This window comes from Symphalangus syndactylus, chromosome 21 (assembly GCF_028878055.3).
Source record: "Symphalangus syndactylus isolate Jambi chromosome 21, NHGRI_mSymSyn1-v2.1_pri, whole genome shotgun sequence".
NCBI classification, from domain to species: Eukaryota; Metazoa; Chordata; class Mammalia; order Primates; family Hylobatidae; genus Symphalangus; species Symphalangus syndactylus.
In genome coordinates, this window is record NC_072443.2 from 58,285,851 (window position 1) to 58,312,763 (window position 26,913).

General features: G+C 49.6%; 1 protein-coding gene across 4 annotated transcripts in view; it reads right to left on the reverse strand.

Annotated features, from left to right (window-relative positions):
- The window catches only part of IRAK2 (interleukin 1 receptor associated kinase 2), an 82,175-nt gene that overhangs the window by 35,359 nt on the left and 19,903 nt on the right, over positions 1 to 26,913 (reverse strand). For all 4 annotated transcript variants that reach the window (XM_055260534.2, XM_063630399.1, XM_063630398.1 and 1 more), the window contains 2 exons: positions 9,651 to 9,797; positions 729 to 832 (listed from right to left, as the gene is read on the reverse strand). In XM_055260534.2, coding sequence (XP_055116509.2) covers positions 729 to 832; positions 9,651 to 9,797 — 251 coding nt within the window. The remainder of the gene's footprint in view (positions 1 to 728; positions 833 to 9,650; positions 9,798 to 26,913) is intronic.

Sequence of the window (26,913 nt, forward strand, 5' to 3'; positions counted from 1 at the left end):
GCTTGGATTTTATTTATCTTCATATCAATATGATCATAATTTTTTTTTTTTTTTTTGTAGACTGGGTCTCACTCTGTCACCCAGGGTGGAATGTGGTGGCAGGATCACAGCTCACTGCAACTTCTGCCTCCTGGGCTGAAGCCATCCTCCTGCCTCAGCCTCCCAAGTAGCTGAAACCACAGGTCGAAAATAAAATAATGGCCGGGTGTAGTGTCTCACGCCTGTAATCCAAGCACTTTGGGAGGCCAAGGCGGGTGGATCACCTGACGTCAGGAGTTCAAGACCAAGCTAGCCAACATGGTGAGACCCCTGTCTCTACTAAAACTACAAAAAATTAGCTGAGCATGATGACATGCACCTGTAATCCCAGCTACTTGGGAGGCTGACGCAGGAGAATCACTTGAACCCAGGAAGTGGAGGTTGCAGTGACCCGAGATCGTGCCACTGCACTCCAGCCTGGGTGGCAGAGTGAGACTCTGTTTCAAAAATAATAATAATAACAAATTAAAAAACAAGAAGTATATTCACTGAAGTGCCCTCCCTCCCTCTCCCCACTATTATTGACCTCCTCTACTTATAGACTTAGAAGCTTGGGGTAATTTGATGGCAATTTCCTTTCTCCTCTCCACCCTTAAACTGGTCTCAAGGGATAGAGAAATTGCATTTTTGAGAGGGAACTACACACTGGGAGACATGGCTTGGGCGCTGCAGCCGAGGGGTGGATTTACCTTTGAATCAGATGACGTGGGGAGGTCGGTTCTCAAGGAATGAGGGGCATCTTCTTCAGGAGGCTGGAGAAAGGCCAGCTGGTGGGCTCTGGCTGGAAAGGACCCTGGAAAGGAGGGACTGTGGGTCAGGATGCAGCCTCGGGAAGGAAGACAGGAGGGATCCTGGTCTAGTCCTCAGATCATGCCAGTCTCCTGTTCACTCCCCAAACGCTGTTGCTGCCACTTCCTGACACCCACCATGTGCCGACCAACACACTCCTCAAGCATCACCTTAGGATAAGCCTCTGACTCCCCTACAGCCTGGGGCCTATTTATCATCCCAGTTGACAAGTGGAGACATGGAGACACCGGAGGTAGACACAGTGCTCAGAACCACTCAGCCAGTAGATGGTAGAGCCGAAATTCAGATGGAAATCTGTTTGACTTCTAGGCCCTGCACTATCTCACCTCCTACTCAAAGAGCAGAAAAAAGACACAGAGGTGAACTAGCTACCAAGCCTGCCTTCCAGAAACCTCCACCGGAGCAGGGATGCAGTAACTATCCTCCGAGGATACATCCCACGGGAAAGCGAGGTCAGAGGCAGGAGAGACCATAACAGGCTGGGAGATGAGGAGGGTTCACAGAGGAAGTGGCACCTGACCTGGGCTTGAAATATGGAGAAACGTTTTCAACAAGCAGATATGGGGCAGTGGAACCAGCCCATGCAGAGGTGGGGCAGTAGAAGGGCCCGGGGCTGGAGTAAGTTAACATCTAGGTACATGAGTTAGCAAACATCATGCCAGGCACTGTTCTAAATACTTCACGTCTGTAATCCCAGCACTTTGGGAGGCTGAGGCAGGAGGATTGCTTCAGCCCAGGAGTTTGAGATCAGCTTGGGCAACATGACAAGATCTCGTTTCTACAAAAGATTTTTTTTTCTTTTTTTTTTTTTTTTTGAGACGGGGTCTCCCTCTGTTGCCCAGGCTAGAGTGCAGTGGCGCAATCTTTGCTCACTGCAAGCTCTGCCTCCCGGGTTCACGCCATTCTCCTGCTTCAGCCTCCCGAGTAGCTGGGACTACAGGCCCCCGCCACCACACCCAGCTAATTTTTTGTATTTTTAGTAGAGATGGGTTTCACTCTGTTAGCCAGGATGGTCTCGATCTCCTGAACTCGTGATCCACCCACCTCGGCTTCCCAAAGTGCCAGGATTACAGGCATGAGCCACCGCGCTCAGTCCTACAAAAGATTTTTTTTAAATAGCCAGGTGTGGTGGTGTACACTTGTGGTCCCCCCTACTTGGGAGGCTGAGGATCACTTGTGCCCAAGAGGTCAAGGCTATATTGAGCCATGATCACACCACTGCACTCCAGCCTAGGAGGCAGAATGAGACCTTGTCTCAAAAAAAATCCTTCTCGTGCGTTAACTCATCTAATCTTCATGCCAATCAGGAGATAAGGTACCACTGCACCATTTTCATTGCCTCTTTGCAGATGGTGAAATGAGGCATGGAGAGGTTAAGTAACTTTTCCAAGGATACATAGTCAGTGGTTCCAGCATCTGTGTTCTTTTTTTTTTTTTTTTTTGAAACAGAGTCTCACTCTGTTGCCCAGCCTGTAGTGCAGTGGCACAATCTCAGCTCACTGCAAACTCCGCCTCCCAGGTTCAGGCGATTCTCCTGCCTCAGCCTATGAAGTAGCTGGGACTACAGGCGTGCACCATGATGCCAGCTAATTTTTGTATTTTTATTAGAGACGGGTTTTCACCATGTTGGCCAGGCTGGTCTTGAACTCCTGACCTCAAGTGATCCACTTGCCTCAGCCTCTCAAAGTGCTGGGATTATAGGCCTGAGCAACCGCGGTCGGCCGCATCTATGCCTCTAATCCCTTGGTGAGTGAACAAGATTCACAAGACGGAATGTCTGACAAGTAGTTTAGGGTCACTTAAACGTGAGGTTAAAGAGGGTGAAATTTCTTCACTAGGCCCCATGTGAAGATTAATCTGAAGACTAATGAGGCCATCTGGTAGGGGGCTCCTGGGTGGGTGCAGGCACAGACCGTGGGTGAGGTGAGCCATGGTGGCTGGTCCGCACAGAAGCAGGCCTTGGCCACAGGCCAGAGGCTTCAAACATCATCATCTGGAAATACCCAGGAAGCCCCATGGCAAGGACAGCTTCTGAGTAACTGGGGACCTGACCCTTCCAAAGGAAACTGGGCTTGACCCCAAGATTACTGGATAAATCTACCCGCTTCAGGTTTTTGCGGCTTACAACATCAGGAAAGGAGTGACTCATCTGGAACTTTGGCTATTAAAAAATTTATTTTGGCCTGGGCATGGTGGCTCAGGCTTGTAATCCCAGCACTTTGGGAGGCCGAGGCAGGTGGATCACCTGAGGTTAGGAGTTTAAGACCAGCCTGGCCAACATGGTGAAACCCCATCTCTACAAAAATACAAAAATTAGCCTGGCATGATGGCAAGTGCCTATAATCCCAGCTACTTGGGAGGCTAAGGCAGGAGAATTGCTTGAACCAGGGAGGCAAAGGTTGCCTTGAGTTGAGATGTGCCATTGCACTCCAGCCTGGGTGACAGAGCGAGACTGTATCAAAAAAAAAAAAAAAAAAAATTTGGCCAGCACAGTGGCTCACACCTGTAATCCCAGTGCTTTGGGAGGCTGAGGCAGGTGGATCACCTGAGGTCAGGAGTTCGAGACCAGTCTGGTCAACATGGTGAAACCCTGTCTCTACTAAAAATACAAAAATGAGCTGGGCATGGTGGCGCATGCCTGTAGTCCCAGCTACTCAGGAGGCTGAGGCACAAGAATCGCTTAAACCTGGGAGGCAGAGGTTGCAGTGAGCCAAGATCATACCACTGCACTCCAGCCTGGGCAACAGAGCCAGACTCAGTCTCAAAAAACAAAAAACAAAAAATTTTATTTCGCGAGACTGAAAATAAAATCAGCCTGGCTAAACAATTAACCCACACAGATAGCTGATAAAATGAAATCACCTGAGGCAAGGTCTGGAGCCTGTCAAGGGGCTGCCCTCAGCCTCATTCCTGGGATCTTTGCCCTGCTGCTGTGTGAGTCTAGCAGCCAGGAGAATGCGAGCTGGAGACCCCCAGCTGCTGGGAGCCTGGCTGTCTGTGGGCCCGGCTGTGGCTGGCTCCAATCAATTCCTGCATCTGCATCCCTACCATGCTTCCCAGGGGCTGTTCCCCAGGCACTGTGTGCAGATAGGACTGTGATGGCCAACAGACACCCTGGAGAGTCTGCCTTAGACCGAAGGCAGGCCAGCAAGTGCCCATCTAGCCTTCCTCGGAAATGGTGCACCGTGGTCCCAAGGCTCTCCCAGCTTTGCCCAGCTCCCTCTCCATTTTCTTGCAAGTATTTGTCCTAATGAAATCCTATCTTGTTGATGAAATCCTATCCTGTCTTGGTATCTGCCTCTCACCAAGGACCTGGACTAATGGAGGCCTCTGCTGGCCAGCCCAGGGTCCCTGTCTTGCAGAAAGGCTGCTCTGTGATGGCCACTTCCACTTGCCCTGCCTTCTCTTGGCCTCAGCTCAGTACCCTTGGCCCGCATCCCTCAGACTGCAGTTATGTTCATCTGGTCTCCAAGTTTTTGGCCATGTCTGTGCCACCTCACTATGAGTCACTTGATGGTTTTCTTTCAACCAACTTTAATTCCAGTGTTATGTATTCAGCCTTGTGTTAAACAGTAATATCCATGAAGTCCCTAGTTCTTCTACACATGATCTATATTTGTGCTAACACCCAGGTTCCGTGCACCACTGCAGGTGTGGGCCCCACACTGGGAACCGCTGCTCCAGACTAACTTGAGTTCCACCTTGCTGCCAGGCCTGGCCACAGGGCAGGGCTCTCTCTGCACACAGGGTCCTTCTGTGCCCAGTAAGTCTGAGGTCAGAGCTTGCCTCACACAAGTCACGAGTTTCCTATCTGACTTAACGCCTGGGGCTTGCTCAGGAGGCTCCCCCAGGCCTCTCAGTTTGGGGGAATCCCTGAGGCCTGCTCCTGTGACATATGAGGGCTATTAGTTGGGTTTATTTATCCCTGTGGTCTTGGGGAAAAGGAATGGACCCTGGTCTGGAAAATCAGACAGGACCCACCAGCCATTACTCTCCATCTCTCCCTACCCAGCCCTCCCCTCCTCTGGGATCTAATCGGATTGGCTCCTCATGCCCGGGATAGTTATCTGTGGTAGGAGAAACTCACAACCATAATCATTAAAGGCCCCCACTGTATGTCCAAGGGCAGAGAGAGGAGAATGAGAAGGAATTCTCCTGCTATCAAGGATATGAAAATCTCCCTGGATTCAATACAAAGTAATCAGAAGTTGGCCATGGGTGGATCATTACTGAAGCCAGCTGATGGGGACATGGAGGGTCATTATGCTCTTGGCTTTTGTATGTTTGTAATTTTTTCATATAAAAATGTTTTAAAATAATGGCTAAAGGAGGGGAGGGAGACAGGGCAGGAGAGTAGATGAACAAGATGGGATATTTGTTGGGTGATAGTGATGGACGGGGCTTGGGGCTTCTACATAATCTTGTTTCCAAGAGTGAGGCACAGCTAATCGGAGGTCAGATCAAGTGCCAGGACTTAGCTAAAAAACAAACCATTTCCTATGGAAATGCTTCCAGCAGCTTTCTTTTTCTTGCTTTTCTTTTTTGTTCTGTTTTGTTTGTTTTTGTTTTTGAGACAGAGTCTCTCTCTGTCACCCAAGCTGGAGTGCAGTGGCGTGATCTCGGCTCACTGCAACCTCCACCTCCCAGGTTCAAGCGATTCTCCTACCTACCTCAGCCTCCCGAGTGGCTGGGATTACAGGCGCCTGAGACCATGTCCAGCTAATTTTTATATTTTTAGTAGAGATGGGGTTTCACCATGTTGGCCAGGCTGGTCTCGAACTCCTGACCTGAAGTGATCCGCCTGCCTTGGCCTTTTTGTTGCTATTCTACTGAGGCTAATACGCCTGCTTTCTCAAGCAAAATGCACCACCTCTGGTCCTGCCGAGCTGTGTCGTTGCAGGTACAAGAATTGCAGAAGCAGCGGCACCGTATCTGACGTGGGGTCCTCTATGTCCTGCCCTGATGCTGGCAGAGGGTCTACCCCCAGCTGCCCCATCTCCTTTATTAGTATCAGACAGAATTCGGCTCAAGCGCTGGCTCCAGCACTACTCAAGATCTGACCTCACATGAGCTGTGCCTCACTTATCTGAGCTTCCTCAAATGTAAAAAGAGCAATAATGGTCTGTTCCTTGTCCAGGTAAAAAGAGCTGATGTTTATAAAGCACAAAGATCAGGCTGTGACACATGCAGTACTTGGTATTTTACCAAGGCTGGTGAAACTATGTGTAGAGTAAGTAAACAGATTCTGACTGATAGCCCAGTGGCCTCTCCTACAGCTAAGGCTTTGTGACAGTTATTTCAGCTGCTCAAAACCCTTTTATCTGAATTCTAGCTTCGAGACTTCTTTGCTGAGGTGCTCATAGCCTAGCCATGGCTCCTCTGCTCACATATTTTCCTCCTCAGCCAGGCGCGGTGGCTCATGCCTGTAATCCCAGCACTTTGGGAGGCCGAGGCAGGTGGTGAAGAGATCAAGACCATCCTGGTCAACATGGTGAAACCCCATCTCTACTAAAAATACAAAAAATTAGCTGGGCGTGGTGGCGCACACCTGTAGTGCCAGCTACTCGGGAGGCTGAGGCAGGAGGATCACTTGAACCCAGGAGGCAGAGGCTGCAGTGAGCCGAGATCACGCCACTGCACTCCAGCCTGGTGATAGAGCGAGACTCTGTCTCAAAAAACTAAACAAACAAACATATTTTCCTCCTCCATGTCTCTTCCCACTTCCTTCCCACCTACGGCAAGGGGGAGCCAGGGTATCACAGGGGTAAAGATGTGGGCTCAGTATCCTTCACTCCTACCAAAATCCTTCAAGATAATTGATGAGTTTGAACTCTGGGGCTCAGCGGAAACTTGGGGTTTTCCCAAGAGAAGACAAGCTTTGGGTGGTTTGATGAAATGAATGATTTCTTATTTTCAGTTTAGGCAAAGATAGACAATCAACTTCCTGTCTCTGCCTGCAGATTGTAGTTATCATCTTGACCTGCCTGGGCACATTTGCTCCAAGTGCCATCAAGAAAGCAAATAGGGGCTGGGTGCAGTGGCTCACGCCTGTAATCCCAGCACTTTGGGAGGCCAAGGCGGGTGGATTGCTTGAGCCCAGGAGTTCAAGACCAGCCTGTGCAACACAGCGAAACCCATCTTTACAAAAAAGACAAAAATCAGTCAGACGTGGTGGTGAGTGCCTATAGTCCCAGCTACTCAGGAGGCTGAGTTAGGAGGATCTCTTGAACCCGGGAGGCAAAGGTTGCAATGAGCCGAGATTGTGCCACTGCACTCTAGCCTGGATGACAGAAATTCCATCCCCCCGCCAAAAAAAGAAAGTAAATAGGGCCCTGTGCAGTGGCTGATGCCTGTAATCCCAACACTTTGGGAGGCCAAAGTGGGAGAATCGCTTGATCCCAGGGGTTCGAGACCAGCCCGGGCAACATAATGAGACCCCATCTTTACAAAAATAAAAAATTAGCCGGCCGTAGTGATGTACACCTGTAGTCCCAGCTACTTGAGAGGCTGAGGTGGGAGGATTGCTTCAGCCAGGGAAGTTGAGGCTGCAGTGAGCTATGACTGTGCCATTATGATCTCGCCTGGGCAACACAGCAAGGCCTATCTCAAAAAAAAAACACAAAAAGGAAAGAAAGTAAACAGCAAAGGCTGACAGAGACATGTGACATTTATTTTATTTTTATTTTAATTTTGAGACAGAGTCTCACTCTGTCACCAAGGCTGGAGTGCAGTGGCACGATCTCAGCTCACTGCAACCTCCGCCTCCTGGGTTTGAGCGATTCTCCTGCCTCAGCCTCCCAAGTAGCTGGGACTTCAGGCGCCTGCCACCATGCCCAGCCAATTTTTTGTATTTTTAATAGAGATGGGGTTTCACCGTGTTAGCCAGGATGGTCTTGATCTGCTGACCTCGTGATCCACCCGCCTCAGCCTCCCAAAGTGCTGGAATTACAGGCATGAGCCACTGCGCCCGGCTGGCCGTGACGTTTATCTTTACAGTAACCTAGATAAAGAATATCAGAAGGAACTGCTATGCCTATTACCTCCTCCATCCTGACCAGCACGCCCCTACCATTTCCCTATTTTGTTATAATTTTCTCTTTGGTCAGGACCATTTCCCCTTATCTTTCATTGCTGATCAAAAGTCTGCACTTAAAAATATATATATTTAGCTACAGGAAATAATCCAGACTCCTTGGCCTAGAATTAACTTTCTAGATTCAACCTATCTGGAGTGTCTGAAATGGTCATAATATCAGATAACATTTAATTGGCACCTCCATGGTGCAACACTCAGGTGCAGGATTTCTTACCACAACATGATGAAATAAGGTCTATTATTCTCCCCATTTTACAAATGAGTAAACTGAGGTACAAAGGCTAAGTCATTCTACAAAACAGCAGCACTGGGATTCAAATACGAGTCTGTCTAATACAAAAGCCCACAAAACATGTTCCTTTCAGCTGATGCTGCCCCTGGCTTCAGGAACAGCACCAATGAACTGAGATTATGTGGATTTGGGGTCTCTGGCTCACCACTCAGGAGGCCGCAGGAGACAGGAGGTGAGGCAGGGCTCCAGGGGTGAGGCGGTGAGAATGGAGATTGGGCTGAGCAGCAGCTCCCCTAGGGAGGTCATCTGCTGGCTGAGCCATTCTGTCATTTGAAAACTGTCCCTGAGCCCTTGCCTGGGCACAGGTGACGGGGACAAATCTGAAGTGGTCTGAAAGGCTTTGGGATAGCAGTGAGTACGATGCTTAGGGATGTGAGTGTTCAAATCACACAGCTCAGACATTACTTCCTATTTGTGTAACCTTAAGCAAACTGCTGTCCCTCTCTGGGCTTCAGCAGATTGTGACTGATGGAGGGGAGGAAAGTGGTGGGCAGGAAGCACCCCTCAATTCCCCACTGCATGGCTGCGAGGGCCGGGGCCTATGGAGAATGGACAGAGAAATGGTCAGACATCCGGTCCAGAGCCTGCACGCAGGGCCAACCTGTGCTGGGGGCTTGGGAGACCACGGGTGAAAAACAGGGACCCGGCAGTACATGACCTCAGCCAGGCTGGTTAACCTCTCTGTGCTTTAGTTTTCTCATCCATAAAATGGGCATAATCACAATACCTAATTCATAGTTAGTTGAAGATTAAATGAGTCAATATCTTTGAAGTACAGTACTTGGAATAGTGTCTGGCACTAGAAAGCTTCCAATTGCTGAGTTATTTCTTTTCTGCTCACAAAAATGGTAATAGATGTTATATACATTTTGTTACCTGATTTTTTCTACTTTTCTACCTCCCTATATTGTCAGTATGTTTCCATGTACATATGCATGTCTACATCATTGTTGATAGTACTTTATTGTGAGTGTCTGATATTAATTTTATTATCCCCCATTGTTGTTGCCAGATTTTTGCTTTCTTTAGGAAGAGTCTCGCTCTGTCACCCAGGCTGGAGTGCAGTGGTGTGATCATAGCTCACCACAGCCTTGCACTCCTGGGCTCAAGCAATCCCCCTACCTCAGCCTCCTGAATAGCTGGGACTACCAAGTACATGCCACTATGCCTGGATAATTTTTTTTAAATTTTTTGTAGAGACAAAGTCTCACCAGGTTGCCTAGGCTGGTCTCAAACTCCTGGGCTCAAGCCATCCTCCCGCCTCAGCCTCACAAAGAGCTGGGATTATAGGCATGAGCCACCATGCTCGGCCTCAATTTTTTGCTCTCATATGCTAAGCTGAATGTCCTTATAGATATATCTTCATTTCCTTTAATAAAAGTGCTTTAAGTAAAAAAGTTAAATTTAAAATACCTGGGCCTGGAAAAGTGGCCATCCTCACAGGCTGCCCCTCTTCCTGTTCATCCTCAGCCTTTCTTACAGAAGCTGCCAAAGGCTTTTCTGGCTTCACAGAGTCAGGGAAGGCTGGAATGGGACACCTGATTTCAGGAGCCGGTTTCCCTGAAAACAAAGTGGAAAGAAAGTTATTGCTATTCCATGAAGTGGGGTAGCCATTGAGAGACTGGGTCTGGAAGTCAGAGACCTGGGTTCTAATTCTGGCTCTGCCACAAATGCATGGTGTTGCAGGGCGGGAGGGTCTTTCCCTTTCTGGCCTCGGCCTCACCATCTGTAAAATGCAGTAGGCCAGGCGCGGTGGCTCACACCTGTAATCCCAGCACTTTGGGAGGCCAAGGTGGGTGGACTGCCTGAGGTCAGCAGTTCGAGACCAGCCTGGCCAACATGGTGAAACCCCATCTCTACTAAAAATACAAAAATTAGTTGGGCATGGTGGCACACGCCTGTAGTCTCAGCTACTTGGGAGGCTGAGGCAGGAGAATCACTTGAACCGGAGAGGCGGAGCTTGCAGTGAGCCAAGATTGCGCCACTACATTCCAGCCTGGGCGACAGAGCAAGACTCCGTCTCAAAAAAAAAAAAAAAGAGCAGTGGCTGAACATGGCAGTCCTGGCGAGGGTGGAGCTCTGACGTGCTAAGTCACACACACCTGCTTCCACCCAACCAGCTGTGTGACCTCCAACAAGTCACCTTCCTGCTCTCGGTCTCCCTTCCCTCAGCTATAAAACGGAGGTGATAATGGTGTCCGTTTGCCTCCCACTGGGGTGTCATGTGGGAAAGGAGAGTAGAGACAGGGATGGGCGCTGTAGACTGCACATTTCCCTGAACATGTGAGCGGGTCAAAGACACCATCCCTCTAAGCTCCCACTCCAGCCCCTAGGGATCAAAGTTCTGACTGTCCTACAACCTCCCTTTCACGCAGTGGAGACACACGCATCCTTCCCACTTGATGGATGGGAATCCTAAAACAGCAGCCATGGCCACTGAGGACGGGCTGTACCGGGCCCAGGCCCAGCTGCACAGACATGAATCTTCACAACATCTCTGCTTCTCATCCCTGTTCAGAGATGAGGAAACTGAGGCCTGAGCAGGTTAAATGACTTGCTAAGATCACATGCCAAAGGCAGGCAGGACTGGCCGAAGAACTCCCCTGCCTTCTCGAGGGTAATCATTTCCTTTTTACATCAACTTGGGAAACCCCAAAGGTGCTTCCAGGGTGTGTCAACCTCAGCTTCCAGCCAGCTTCTCAGAGCTGCTCTGTGGAACAGCTTCATCTCCCCTGCTCCACTGGGCCCTGATCTTATCCCTTCTGGCTGGGCCCTGATCTTATCCCTTCTGGCTGGGCCCTGCCGCCAGCGCAGGCAGCCCCCACACCGTTGCCAGGCTACCTCTTACCAAAGTATACATCTGGCCTCATCACTTCCCTGCTTGAAGTCTTTATGGGGCTCCCCATTGCCTAATGTCCACACTCCTTAGCCTGAATCTTTCTGTCTCCCCATTGCCTCCCAGATAAAACCCGATTCTATAGCCCTGCATTCAAGTCCCTCATTCTCTGGTGGTTTGGGATAGACTCGTGTTTCAGAACGACAAAAACTGGGGCACTGAAGTCCCAGGAAAGGCTGCTGACTCACTTGATGTCACACAGAGCATGACATAAAGCATGACACAGGGGATGTCACAACAGATGTCCCAGGTAGGGCTGGGACAAAACATCTCCAGCAACATTTCTTTGAACTGGTGAACTGTGCCTCTCTAAACAAAACCAATTGTTACCCTGGGACCTCGCTTTTCAAACCCAAGCTTTTGAACTAAAACAGTAAGACCTAAATTTGCATAGCACCACACTGGTATGGCACCATGCAGATTTATTTAATTTTCACAACAATCTCTGGTAGTTCATAGGTTTATCTGCATTTTAGTTTTGAGTATATTGAGGCTCAGATAAGTGAAATGACTTGTGTCAAGTAAAACAGCCAACAACAGTCAAACCTGGGACTGGTTTCACTGTCTCCCACCTAGCTAGGGCAGAACTATTGAAACACCACTGCCATCACTGCTACCACCAGCCCGAATCCCCCCAGGGCAGATGCCCCAATCCCTGGACAAACAGGAACAAAGGGGTGATCACTGACTTCCCCAGGGTGGGAGGAGTTGGGGAGACATCGGGAATGCACAAAAATAACAACAAGGCTGAATGTCGGGGGGGTGATGAGTGGCTTCTTCCTTGTGTTTTCTTTACTGTCACTGACATTTTAAATAAATTTTTTTTTTTTTTTCTGAGACGGAGTCTCGCTCTGTCACCCAGGCTGGAGTGCAGTGGCACGATCTCAGCTCACTGCAAGCACCACCTCCTGGGTTCACACCATTCTCCTGCCTCAGCCTCCCGAGTAGCTGGGACTACAGGCCGCCGCCACCACGCCCGGCTAATTTTTTGTATTTTTAGTAGAGACGGGGTTTCAGCGTGTTAGCCAGGATGGTCTCAATCTCCTGACCTCATGATCTGCTCTCTTCAGCCTCCCAAAGTGCTGGGATTACAGGCGTGAGCCACCACGCCTGGCCCTCCTTTGGATAACTTTTATGAAGACTAATGGAGACACTGCTTAGCTCAAAATATGGGACCTTTATTACTGTGGTGGTTATAGTCTTAAAATATTGGTTATCTCTTAAATAGTCCACATATTGAGGATAAGAAGAGTAGGATGGGAGTCTTTTAGTTTTCTTTCCTTTTTTTTTTTTTTTTGAGACAGAGTCTTACTCTGTCGCCCAGGCTAGAGTACAGTGACAGAATCTTGGCTCACTGCAACCTCTGCCTCCTGGATTCAAGCGATTCTCCTGCCTCAGCCTCCTGAGTAGCTGGGATTACAGGCGTGCAACACCACATCCAGCTAATATTTTTTTCTGTATTTTTAGTAGAGATGGGATTTCACCATGTTGGCCAGGCTGGTCTTGAACCCCTGACCTCAAGTGATCAACCTGCCTCGGCCTCCCAAAGTGCTGGGATTACAGACGTGAGCCACCGCGCCTGGCCTGATTTTATATTGTGGGGTTTTTTTCTTTGTGATTTATGCATATCATAGAATTTTTCAACAAAATCATTATGCATTATTTACACAGTAAAGTATACTTCTTTTAAAAAAAATCAGTTAGCAAGCTAGGTAAAATAATGACGAGAACTGAGGCTTCCAAGCTAGTGTGAGTAGCGTTTGCCCTGGTGACCCCTCTGGCTCCAGTGAGCAGACGATGAATCAGCCCTTCATGAGATTCAGATCCACCTCACTTCTGTTTTTCACCAACAAATGTCCACGTCGTGTATTGATACATTCAATTCAAGCACCCTCCCCACAACCCTGGAGATCTCAAGTCAGGAAGCTGAGGCTCAGTGGGGAACAAGACCTGCCCAAGGGAAACAGAAAGGCAGGCAGCACTGAGGCAGGAAGGCGGGGTCTCCTCCCAGAACCACTGACGTAAGGGCACCCAGAGAACACGCACTTCTCTCCCTACCTGGACTCCACAGGCACTTCGGTGGTTCGATAGGCCACGCCCCCCATCCTGACTGCCATCAGGCCAAGGCCTTTGTGGCTGAAACTCGAGTCTAGAAGCCAGTTTCTCTCCAACAAGGGCCTTGCCTGCAGGAATCACAGGATCACTGTCTGCCTCATGGCATCCCGCTGCCTTCCACAGGCCCAGGAGGAGAATAAACAGTCCCTAGGCCGGGCACAGTGGCTCACACCTATAATCCCAGCACTTTGGGAGGCCAAGACGGGCAGATCATCTGTGGTCAGGAGTTCTAGACCAGCCTGGCCAACATGGCGAAACCCCATCTCTACTAAAAATACAAAAATTAGCCAGGCGTGGTGGTGCACACCTGTAGTCCCAGCTACTCAGGAGGCTGAAGCAGGAGAATCGCTTGAACCCAGGAGGCAGAGGCTGCAGTGTGCTAAGATTGTGCCACTGCACTCCAGCCTAGGCAATAGAGCAAGACTCTGTCTCAGAAAACAACAACAACAGAAAACCAGTCCCTTGTACAGAATGACAATGAACAATGCCGGGGTGAGTGCTGATTCAAGCATGGGTCTGGAACAGAGCTGTCACTCCCAGGGTGCACAGAAGTGAATGCTCTGCCTGTGCTCCCTTGGAAGGCTACCACCCACCAGTCCCAGTCCTCATCTTTCCCAGCCTCCCCTCTCTGGCAGGGAGAGACTGCCTCTCTCCCTCCACCCTCCCTCCTCAAACTGCCTCAAGTGGGGCCTGTGCTCCTGGAAAGGCTTGTCATCCTTGTGACATCTGTGTCAAAAGGGCAGCAGTGGCTCCCCTGGCTCAGGACTGGCTGGGCTTGCTGAAGTCACTTCCCAACAGTGACCTCCTGCAGAGGCCAGGCCCGCAACAGTATAAAATGCTCCCTAAAGGTCTTACCTACACCCAGAACTGCCCATGACCCCAGCAAATGAGGCACCTTCTCCTTGTCGGAGGCCTGCCTGGCTGAGCCTCATTGTTCTCATCAGTAAAATGGGGATGAGGGTGATACTTACAGCCTTACTTAACTTCAGTGCCCTCTTCCTTTCTTTTTCTTTTTTTTGACAGGGTCTTGCTCTGTCACCCAGGCTATGCAGTGGTGTGATCACAGCTCACTGCAGCCTCAAACTCCTGAGCTCAAGCTATCCTCCTCACTTAGCCTCCCATGCCGCTGGGATTACAGGCAACACCACGCCCAGCTAATTTTTAATTTTGTGTAGAGAAAGCATCTCACTATGTTGCTCAGCCTGGTCTCAAACTCCTAGGCCCCAGTGATCCTCCCACCTTGTCCTCCCAAAGTGCTGGGATTACAGGCCTGAGCCACTGCTCCCAGTCCAGTGTCCTATTCAGGATAATGTTTTGTTCAGCACAAATCTTTGCCTCTCTGTCAAAACACATTTGACAGGAACATCAAGGCCACCAACCCATTTGTGGCTGACCTCTGTGAGCTCCACCCGTGGGGAAGATAAAAAGTGTCATTATGTTTTCATCCTAAAGAGAGTCCAGCTTTTCTCTTTCTTTTTCTTGTTCTTTCTGCAGTGACATGCGGTGGCCCCACCTGGCACCACAGGGCACTTGGAAGTGAGCAGGAGTGAGGAACAGATGGGGAGGGGCAGTGTCGGCAGGGCTACCTGTGACCAGACCTGTCAGCACACTTGGGGCTGACATCCACCCTCCCACACAAGAGGCACCAGGTCACACCAGCCACGGATGTAAGCCAACAGAGCCCCATGTCAGCTCCAACAAGAAGTTTTGGTTTCCTGTGAAACCCCCATCTTAGCAAACTTTTTTAGATGTCTTTAAAATGCAAGCAATAAATGGTATGTATAAACATGAACCGCCCTCATCTCCACCCTGGAGCTGCCGGCATGGTCTGAGCTTCGTGGGCGGGCAGGCCCATGCATGCCTGTCCCCACTGTCCAAACCTGAAGATGGAGAAAATGGCCTCCGTCCTCATCCCTCCAAACCTGCTCCCTGCTAGCTAGACAGACACAACACCCACTCATTCGGGCTGGCATACCAGAGAGCTAGTGAAATAAAAATAGAACACCAAAGGCAGGATGAGGCAAAGGAGGCCAAATGCCCACAAGAAAGGTCTGTGACGAGCTTTAACTCTCGCACTGAGCTTCCTGTCTGCCAAGGCCAAGGCTCAGGAGTGAGCTACTCATGGACTTCTTATCACAGATAGACAGAGGCAGCCTCAGGCTTCCAAGACAGCACTCTTTCCTCCCAGGGGTAAATTCTCAAGAGAATTCCACACATAAAGTTGATTCTGCAGGATCATGAGATCCAAAAATACAGACTGTGATCAAAGAGTAGAACTAGGATCACAAGAGTAAGCGTGGGGAAGTGTTGGCTCTGGCTTGAACCAGACCCAGGCTCTACAATTCCAGCTTCACGCCCAGGCACAGACCTCCTAATCCTGAGCTTCATGCACCTCTCCTGTGGAGTCAGAATAATAACCCCACACCTCCCAGGGCTATCCCGGGGCTCCAGGATGACAAATGTGAAGTGGCTGGCCCAGATCAGGGGCCCGAAACACTGTGCAAACAGCCACCCTCCTTCAGTTCTGCCAGAAAGGTGCAGATAGAAAAGAATCTCTGATTCCCAACTCGGGCCTCTGAAGGAAGTATTTAGGGTGGAAGGCTATTTTTAACATTTTAAACACTCTAATGGAAACCGATTCTAGGTGGGCAGCAACTTGGTGCACAGTCCTGAGAGGCACAGTGGCCATGAGGGCAAAGTAACACAGGAGCCCAGCAGCAGGGGAGGTGGGGGCCTGCACCCACGCCATTGGCAGCCAGCCTCAGTCACATACTGGAGGTGGGCAGCCCAGGGTTCTCCCTGCTGGGACCCCCAGGGATGGGAAGGGGATGCAGGTGACAGAAGGAACAGCTAATCTACAGCTTAGGTGGCCACAGGCACCAGGAGGTTGACATGGTGGTTCTCAGACAGAGTCTGGATCCTTTGTTTTTGTTTTTGAGGCAGAGTCTCGCTCTGTGGCCCAGGCTAGAGTGCACTGATTCAACCATAGCTCACTGCAGCCTCTACCTCCCAGGTTCAAGCAATCCTCCCACCTCAGCCTCCCAAGTAGCTGAGACTACAAGAACATGCCACCACGCCAGGCTAATTTTGTTTTTGTTTTGGTAGAGACAAGGTTTTGCCATATTGCCCAAGCTGGTCTCAAACTCCTGGGCTCAAGCAATCTACCTGCCTTGGCCTCCCAAAGTTCTGGGATTACAGGTGTGAGCCACTGCGCCCAGCCTGGAATCTGGATATCCTTGAAAGCTGCCTTGCTGAGGCTGAGAACCCACAGTGATGAGGGCTGAGTCCCAGATACAAGGAGGAAATGGGGGAGGGGCAGAAGCGCTTCTCTGTGCCCGTCATGGTTCACCAGAGCTGGTTGCCAGGCATGATTTCTTTTTCTCTCTGATTTGTTTTCGGAATGCCTGTGCTCTTCCTAATGAGCATGAATCACTGATGCCACGGAATGCAAATGAACTCCCAGCAGTCTGGAGTGTGTTCTGCAGTCAGGCTCACCAGCAGGGGGACCCTCCTAAGCCTTGGCTTCCTTATCCGACAAATGAGATGTGGAAGTGGACCCTTGACCCCAAGACCTGCCATGAGGATAAGAAAATTAACACCCAGCAGATTTAAGCTACTATCATTTGCTATAGTCTCGCTCTGTTGCCCAGGCTGGAGTACAGTGGCACTATCTCTGCTCATTGCAACTTCTGCCTCCTGGGTTCAAGCGATTGTCCTAACTCACCCTCCCGAGTAGCTGAGATTACAGGCACACACCATCACGCCCGGCTAATTTTTGTATTTTTAGTAGAGACGTGGTTTTGCCATATTGGCCAGGCTGGTCTGGAACTCCTGACCTCAAGTGATCCGTCCGCCTTGGCCTCCTACTACTGTTACTATAATGACCATCTCTAACTCTAGGTCAGGCTTTTTTTCCTAAGTTCTTTCTCATATCTGTGGCCTATTTAATTCAGATAACAGCTCTGGGGGACAATTGCTACCAAGTATAAAGTAATTGTCTTATATCTGAAGAAAGCAAAGCCTAGAATGCAGATTTATTATGTGCTTGTTTATGCACCACTTCCTTCGGAAGAAAGGATTAAAGGATGTTTATGGGTGCTGGGCCTTTGGCTGATGGGGCCTGGGCCGTCACACTAGCTGCGTGAGAACATTTCACACAGTGGCAAATCCAGGAGCTGTTGGAGCAGAGGGGACCCAGAGCTGGCAACAAGGTCTTTCCTCGGTGAGCACACTCTGGAAATCCCCCCCAACTCTTCACAGCCGTCAAACTAAATAGTAATTTGTTCTTAAGCTGACTCATGTGGCCAGAATAGATCCCTTCCAGAACAAACAAAAGTGATTCAGCTGTAACTAAAGCACCCTCGTGCCAGCTGGCCCTATCAGGGACAAACACAGTTTTCTGTACCCTCTCTTTTCCTTTCCCTCCTAATTCCTGGGTTTGGCCCTCCAGGCCATACACAGTCACACACAACACACACCCACACACACACACACACACACACACAAACTCCCAACTCAAGTTAGACCTGAAATGAGGCAAACCTGAGAGTACAGCCTGCCTTAATAATTGTGCAATCCCTGGTTCTCCAATGAACTTGTACTCCACCTGCTGCTGAAATGACTCATTCTTTCTCATTCATTCATTCATTCATTGTGTTGGGGAATGGGGAATCCTTTATCAAAACTGCCATAATACTGACATTAAGCTAGTTAAATAAAAGACATCTAATTATAAACTGGGAGGAGCTCTATGCTGAAAACAAACTCAAGGGAGGGATGCCTGATGGACCTACTTCCATCGGCTGGCCAGGAAAAGCTGCCGTGAGAAGGGGCCACATATGCAGACACCCAGAGGATGAAAAGGACCAGCATGGAAGAATGCAGGGAAGCTGGGGAGGGACAGCGTTCCAAGGAGAGGGAACACGTGTGCAAAGGTCCTTAGGCAGCAAACGCTTGGCATATCCCCGCAAGTGAAGGATGACCCTAGTGGCTGAGGGGAATGACTGAGGGGGAAAGTGGTAAAGGTGAGGTCGACGAGCCGGGCAAATGTAGACCACGCAGGGCCTTGTAGGCCACAGTTAGGCAGAACCTTACTGTAAGCGCCCTGGAACTGAGGTAACCCGTAGCTGAGAGAGTACTTACCAAATAACCATCTGCTCCATCTCATACTCCTGCCTCGTTAGCAATTAGGCTGGGCGACATGACTGGTTCTAGCCAGTGGATTATTATTATTTTTTTTTTTTTTGAGACGGATTCTTGCTCTGTTGCCCAGGCTGGAGTGCAGTGGCACGATCTCGGCTCACCGCAAGCTCCGCCTCCCAGGTTCAAGTGATTCTCCTGCCTCAGCCTCCTGAGTAGCTGGGACTACAGACACCTGCCACCACGCCCGGCTAATTTTTTTTTATTTTTAGTAGAGACGGGGTTTCACCATGTTAGCCAGGATGGTCTCGATCTCCTGACCTTGTAATCCGCCCGCCTTGGGCTCCCAAAGTGCTGGGATTACAGGCATGAGCCACCGCGCCCGGCCTAGCCAGTGGATTTTAAGTGGAGATGCTATCCGTCACTTCCTGGACAAAGCACTTAACAGCTAGTGAGCCTCTTCCATCCTTCTCTTCCCCGGCCACAGTGACTTTGGAAGTCACATGTTCTAGATGACATAGCTGGCTACAAGAATGCAGGAGGCTGCATGACCCATACTGGACTTCAGGTGAGTGGGAAATCAATATTTGTTGCGTTGAGGAACTAGGTTTCAAGGTTCATCTGATACTGCAGCATAATCGAGCCTATCCTGGCTAATGCATCATCTGAGTATGTGTCCAAAACTTGCAACTGGAGGAGCCTAGTTCTAAGAGCTAAGCATCTAGCAGGAGTTCAGTAAAGGATGGTTCACTTCACCCTAGCTCTTACCCTTCCTCTCTGAAACACTGGGGACTGGCTTAGAGGCATTCCACACTCTGTTCATTCTAACACCACTCTCAAGAGACCAACAGTGATTAAAGCCTTGCTTTTTTCCAGTGGAATAATGAATGCATGGAAGGAAAAGGTCAAGCAACCTGTCCTTAGCCACTCAGCAATTAACTTTAAGAAAACCTCTAGCTGGGTGTGGTGGTGGGCGCCAGTAGTCCCAGCTACTCAGGAGGCTGAGGCAGGATAATTGCTTGAGTCCAGGAGGCAAAGGTTGCAGTGAGCCAAGCTCATGCCACTGCACTCCAGCCTGGACAACAGAGTGAGACTCTGTCTCACAAAAAAAAAAGAAAAAAAGAAAACCTCACCATCTCGTATGCTTTGAACCTTCCCAGTCTACAAGAAAAGTAGATAGGGCAATGTCTTTACCTGTTTTCCAGATGGGGAAAGTGAGACTTGATGCAATCTAGTAACCTACCAAGAAGGGGGTAAGGTCAGGCAGACCTGAATTCCCATGTTGGCCTCATCACTACAGGCTATGTGGCCTTGGGAAATTACTTAATCTCTGAGCCTCAGTTTCCTCTTCTATAAAATAGGGATAATAAGAGTTGTGAGAAAAGATGCTTACCTAGCACATATCAGGTGCTAAATACAAGCTATTACTAGAACCCAGGTGCTCTGACCCCTGGCCTGTGGTTTTGCCCCACAACAGTGTCACCTCCAGTGGCAAGTCTGCAGTGGGCAGGGTCTGGAGGTAGGCATGTTCTGTTGTGCCCTAGCAGCTGGAAAGGGGCGGAGGCGGGGCAGCCTTCCAAGAGAGCAGGCACACAAGCCCTGTCTGGACCTGGCATAGCCCGGCCCCTTCCGGAGAGGAAGGGTTCATTCTCTTCTGTTTCATTTTACATAGCAGCCCCAAATTTTCCACTCAATGAGAGCCCAGCTCCAGGAAGGAAATGACTCTGGCTGAGATGCCAAACCCAAAGTTAGAAACTGTCAGAGTTGCACAACCAAGAAGAAACTGCTTGAAAATTGTGAAACTGAAGACTTCAGGAAGATAGTAGCAACAGATGGGAAGAGAAAACCTTGGTCACTTCCCAAATCCCTTCAGATTCCTGAAGTGTCTTCCCGTCCTACTCAGTTGACATCTGGAACCTCACAGGCCTGGTCCCCCAGTCCATATAGTGGTCAAAACAGGGGATACTCCCAGGTGGAAGCCCTCCAACATCTTCCCTTCACTCCTGGGTAAAAGCAAACTCTTGGCGGTAGCCTGCATGGTGCTGGGTGGCCTGACCCTGCCCTGTCCCCAGCCTCAGCCCACCCCCAGGCCTTTGTACATGCTGCTCCCCCGGCTAGATAATGTGTGTGTGGTTCTTCACTTCTTGGTCCACTATTCCTTTCGAAGGAGGCTCAAGTTTCACTGCCTCTGGGAAACTTCCCCTGATGAGATCAAATCCTCTCATCTTGCACTCTCCTACCTGCCCTCCCCACCCAACCTACATTTATCCTTTGGGCACTCATACTGCAGTGGGTGACATGCATCTGTGTGTTAGTCCCTTACAATTCATCTCCCACTGGACTGTAAGCTCCTTGAGGCCTGAGACCTTGGCTGTGTTTTCATGGTTGCATCCCCAGCATCTAGCACACAGTAAGCACTCAGTAAATGTATTTTTGGGCCAGGCGCAGTGGCTTATGCCTGTAATCCCAACACTTTGGGAGGCCAAGGCAGGTGGATCACTGAGGTCAGGGATTCAAGACCAGCCTGGCCAACACGGCAAAACCCCGTCTCTACTAAAAATACAAAAATCAGGCCGGGCACGGTGGTTCACACCCATAATTACACCCGTAATCCCAGCACTTTGGGAGGCCAAGGCAGGGGGATCACCTGAGGTCGGGAGTTTGAGACCAGCCTGACCAACATGGAGAAACCCCGTCTCTACTGAAAATACAAAATAAGCCGGGCGTGGTGGCGCATGCCTGTAATCCCAGCTACTCGGGAGGCTGAGGCAGAAGAATCGCTTGAACCCAGGAGGCGGAGGTTGTGGTGAGCCGAGATTGTGCTATTGTACTCCAGCCTGGGCAACAAGAGCGAAACTCCAACTCAAAAATAAATAAATACATAAATAAATAAATAAAAGTTACAAAAATTAGCCAGGCGTGGCAGTGCATGCCTGTAATCCCAGCTGCTCAGAGGTTGAGGCACAAGGATCGCTTGAACCCGGGAGGTGGAGGTTGCAGTGAGCCGAGATCGAGTCACTGCACTCCAGCCTGGGTGACAGGGCGAGACTCCATCTCAAAAAAAGACAAAAAATGTATTTTTAGTTCCTTATTAACTCTTGTCCAGCTCCTGCATATCTAAATCCCTGTGGCAGGGCTGAGGGAGAATTTCACCTCACAGGCCAGTGCACCCGGTTTCCAGCCTCCACTCTCAGAGCCAGAGCCATCTGCTCCCCACCATCTACAGGCTCAGCACCTAACCCAGCCTTTGGTAGCACTTAATCAGCTCTAGAGCTCAGCACTGATTATAGTGGATTCTCCTTTGCCTAGGAGCCACAGCTGGGATACTCACTTCTGCCTCAATTCCTGCTCTTAAGCCCCTAAGATGCCAGCATATAAGGTCTGGAGCCCAGCCCACAGTCCCCTCCTAAGCCGGGTCATCTGGAAAAATCCCTCTCAGGAGCAGGCCTCTCATCGTTAAGCCCCAGGGTGATGGTGGACCCCAGCCCCAGAAACAGACTCTTCTCACGCTGGATGCTGGTCTGAACATACAAGTACTGCCTCTGACCCCCTAGGTTCTCCATCATGGGGCTTCCCTGAGATGCCCAGCACCCTCACCATGGTCACCATTTCCTCAGAGCAGTGACTCACAAAGTATATTGATCTCATGGGTGTATGAGTAAGTATCAAATGAAAAGGAGTACCATGGTCAAATATGAATCGGAAACAATAGCCTAAATAAGTTTCTTTGCTGCAGGACTTATCAGAGCCTTCACAGTTGGTGTGCATTGTAAATCTCCAAAGGTGGAGGCAGTGATAAGGTATGCAGGGTTTCCCAAGTTTAGTTATTCATGAACCCTTTTGTTTGTAGCAGGGTATCTTGCTGGACCAGTCTTCTGAGGCACATGGTGTGGGAAATGCTACTCTAGACCATGACCTGCCACTGCAGATGCCCTGTGCATGTAGTACTCTCCCCATCACAATGAGGCAACTTTCAACTAGGACACAAAGGCAGTATTCCCCCTTCCTGTCTGACCCAGAGAGTGAATTTTCATCCAAGACCCAGTTCTTCCCTGGAGGCTCAGGGGTCACAACATTCACAGAGAACTATTTTTCAACTAGTCTTTGCCAGAAGATGGGAGGTGAAAGTGGAGGGGAGAGGGTAAGAACGGGCTTCATCTTACAAAATGGGGCATCGGGAGACATTGCCTACAGCTTATGGAAGAAATGTAAGTATATTTGTTAACATTGCAAAGCCCACCTATAGAGGGACTGAAAATAGTGATAACAGGTGGAGTCGCCCTAATCTGAAAACCTGAAATCCAAAATGCTCCAACATCCAAAACTGTTTGAGCAACAACATGACACTCAAAAGAAATGCACTTCAGATATTGGATTTTCGAATTAGGGATGCTCAGCCACTAAGGATATAATGCAAAAATTCCAAAATCTGAAAAAAAAAAAAATTAGCTAGGCATGGTGATTTGCACTTATAGTCCTAGTTACTTGGGAGGCTGAAGCAAGAGGACTGTTTGAGCCCAAGAGTTCAAGACAGCAGTGAGCTAAGATTGCACCACTGCATTCCAGCCTGGGCAACAAAGTGAGATTCTGTCTCTATATTAAAAAAAAGAAAGAAAGAAAACGAAGACCCAGCCTGTATCTAATAATCCAAGTCGACAAGAATCCCCATTTTGGGGGATCTCGAGTCTGCCTCAGCAGCAGGGAAGACCGTGGTACTAACCTTTCTAATCATCTAATCTCCGCTCCACCTTTCTGAGTTCTACTACTGACCCTCAGAAGAGGTTCTCTGCCATAGAGAGCTCAAAGGCAAAAGTCAAATTAAGAGTCCTGCCTTCCCATCCAACTTACTGTTTCAGGTGGCTTCAAGGGAAGCTCCGGGTAAGCATATTAAAATGGGGGATGAGGGGGCGAGGCTAAGCGCAGAAGCCAGGAAATAACAGACCACACACTTCAGGGCTAAGAATTAAGATGTGTCTAGGCTGGATCTTCAGCTGTGATTACCACAGCAGAACTGATTAGAAGCCAAGAGAGCAGAAACTTCTAGTTTTTTGACAGAACTGTGTTGCCAAAGAAACCACAGCTGAATCTGATAAAAGCTGGAGATTATTTGACTCCTACAGCTCCACTCAAGTCCCCAAACCCACACCAGCAGGGGAAAGCCAAGGAGCCCTAAATAAAAGCACATTCTTTCCAGTTCCGTTTCAGATAAGGCCACAGAGAATAATGAACATGGAAGCTCCACTTCCCAGAAATCACAGAGGACCAGGTATCAGAGCAGTGTATTTTTTGTTCGTTTTTGTTGAGACGGGGTCTTGCTCTGTCACCCAGGCTGAAGTGCAGTGGCTCGATCTCGGCTCACTGCAAGCTCCGCCTCCTGGGTTCAAGCCATTCTCCTGCCTCAGCCTCCCGAGTAGCTGGGACTGCAGGCGCCCGCCACTACGCCCAGCTAATTTTTTTTGTATTTTTAGTAGAGACGGGGTTTCACCATATTAGCCAGGATGGTCTCGATCTCCCGACCTCGTGATCCGCCCGCCTCGGCCTCCCAAAGTGCTGGGATTACAGGCGTGAGCCACCGCGCCCAGCCGAGCAGTGGTTGTTAAACCTCAAGGTGCATCAGAATCACCTGGGGAACTTAAGCCAGACTGCTGGGGCTCACCCCTAGAGTTTCCGAATCAACAGATGAGGTGGGGCCCAATAATTTGCGTTTCTGACAAGTTCCCAGGTGATACTGATGCTTAGGATGCTTTGAGAATCACAGATCACTGAGAACCAAGGGCTGCCAGATGGGCCAAGCAAAGAATTTACTCCTTTACCAGGGAATGGAGCTTTGGCCTGGCGCAGTGGCTCACGCTTGTAATCCCAGCACTTTGGGAGGCCGAGGCGGGCGGATCACGAGGTCAGGAGATCGAGACCATCCTGGCTAATGTGGTGAAACCCCATCTCTACTAAAACTACAAAAATAAATAAATAAATAAAATAGCTGGGCGTGTACAGCCGGGCGCCTGTAGTCCCAGCTACTCGCAAGGCTGAGGCAGGAGAATGGCATGAACCTGGGAGGCGGAGCTTGCAGTGAGCCGAGATCGCGCCACTGCACTCCTGCCTGGGCGACAGAGCAAGGTTCCGTCTCAAAAAAAAAAAAAAAAAAAACAGGGAAGGGAGTTTTACAATTGCTCCTCTGCCAGATTTGTTGACTGCTATAGACAAGTAACTACCTCGTGTTTCTCATCTCAAGTAGGAGTTTTTATTGTGGCTTCCGGTTCAAATTCCACCATTGAACTTGGGTGTGCTGGAGGAAGGGGATGCAGACAGCTTCTCTTTGGTTGAGAGGCCCTGGGTCACTGGGGCCATTAGAGAAGGCTACACATCACCCACACATACCAGACTTGCCCTAAAGGAAGTGACTGATTAGGCCCCCAGGCCTATCTCCCTTGTGGAAAGCAGATGTTTTATGCAGGTCAAGACAGGTGTATACAGATATCTGGGTGGCCAAAATGGACCATGGCAGAAACTGCTAATTGTCCCTCCAATACTGATTTCCTCCTCTTCTAGAGTACTAGAAGCTTTAGTTGCACGTATAACCTTGCAACTAAAGATTACGTTTCCCAGCCTCCCTTGCAAGCAGGTGTGGTTCTGTGACCAGGTTCTGGCCAACAGCTTATGAGGGAAAGTAGGTGAGCAACTTCCTGGTCATGTCCTTAAAAGAAGTGGAGTGTGCCCACCCTTTTCCTCTTTTTCCCTTCTTGCTGGCTGCGATGTGCATGTAGGGGCACAGAGGGGCCATCTCAGATGTGAGAAGTCTTGTGAACACACTGGCAGAACGGTAAGGAAGAAAGAGCCTGGGCCACAAAACCACGGAGCTGCCACATGAGCCCGGGGCAGCCTGGCAGTCACAGGAGAGGGAAATGAACGCCTGTCTTTTCTCAGCCACTGTGGTCTGCGCTTGTTTTACAGTAGTGAACCTGGAAGGCTAATAGAGGAGACCAAGACATGGATGGCTAAAAGAGGAAAAAGGGGCTGACTCTGGCCAGCAGATTTGCTAGGGCAAGGAATGGGTAGCTGCTTTCTGTTCTAAGCCTTCTGTACTGATTCATTCTAATTCTTTTTTTTTTTTTTTTTTTTGAGACGGAGTCTCGCTCTGCCGCCAGGCTGGAGTGCAATGGTGCCATCTTGGCTCACTGCAAGCTCCGCCTCCTGGGTTCCCACCATTCTCCTGCCTCAGCCTCACGAGTAGCTGGGACTACAGGCGCCCGCAAGCATGCCCGGCTAATTTTTGTTTGTTTGTTTGTTTGTTTTAGTAGAGGCAGGGTTTCACTGTGTTAGGCAGGATGGTCTCGATCTCCTGACCTTGTGATCTGCCCGCCTCTGCCTCCCAAAGTGTTGAGATTACAGGCTTGAGCCACTGCGCCCGGCCCATTCTAATTCTTAGAATATTCAGTGTTTGACAAATTAAATAACTATGGCCTTGGCAACTAAGGCTGAGGAAATATCAAGGAACAGAGACCCACAGAGCCAGCCCTCTACCCATTCAGACCAGGCAGCCACCGCAGTTCACAGTTTCAAGAGACTGTACAGGGATATGGCCCCCAGTGGGCCCCTGTCGTACCACTGAGTTCAAGCATGGCCTTCAAAAGGCCACAGTCACATCCAGGCACATCCCCTGGAGAGGAAAGTCCCCCAGGAAGCCACTTCATGTCCAGGAATTTTGGTGTGTGGGGTTTTCAAGTACTGTTTTCTTCAAATTTATCGTTAACACCCTTTAAGAGGTGGTGGGCATCCAGCCAGGAGCGGTGGCTCACAGCTGTAATCCTAGCACTTTGGGAGGCCGAGGTGGACAGATCACTTGAGGCCAGGAGTTCAAGAATAGCCTGGCCAACATGGTGAAACCCCATCTCTATTAAAAATTCAAAAACTTAACCAGATGCAGTGGGGCACACCTATAATCCTAGCTACTCGGGAGGCTGAGGCAAGAGAACCACTTGAACTCCAGAAGCAGAGGTTGCAGTAAGCTGAGATCGCACTACTGCACTCCAGCCTCGGTGACAGAACGAGACTCCGTCTAAAAAAAAAAAAAAACAAATTAGTGGGCATCTGTTTGAACTACTATAGAGATAACAAAAAATTAAAATTAAAATTAAAGGGCCTGGCGCAGTGGCTCAGCCTGTAATCCCAGCACTTTGGGAGGCCGAGGCGGGCAGATCACCTGAGGTCAGGAGTTTGAGACCAGCCTGGCCAACATGGCGAAACCCCGTCTCTACTAAAAATACAAGGCTGGGCGCGGTGGCTCATGCCTGTAATCCCAGCACTTTGGGAGGCCAAGGTGGGTGAATCACCATAGGTCGGGAGTTCAAGACCAGCCTGACCAACGTGGAGAAACCCCATCTCTACTACAAAATTAGCTGGGCATGGTGGTGCATGCCTGTACTCCCAGCTACTCAGGAGGCTGAGGCAGGAGAATCACTTGAACCCGGGAGATGGAGTTTGCACTGAGCTGAGATCACGCCATTGCACTGCAGCCTGGGCAATAAG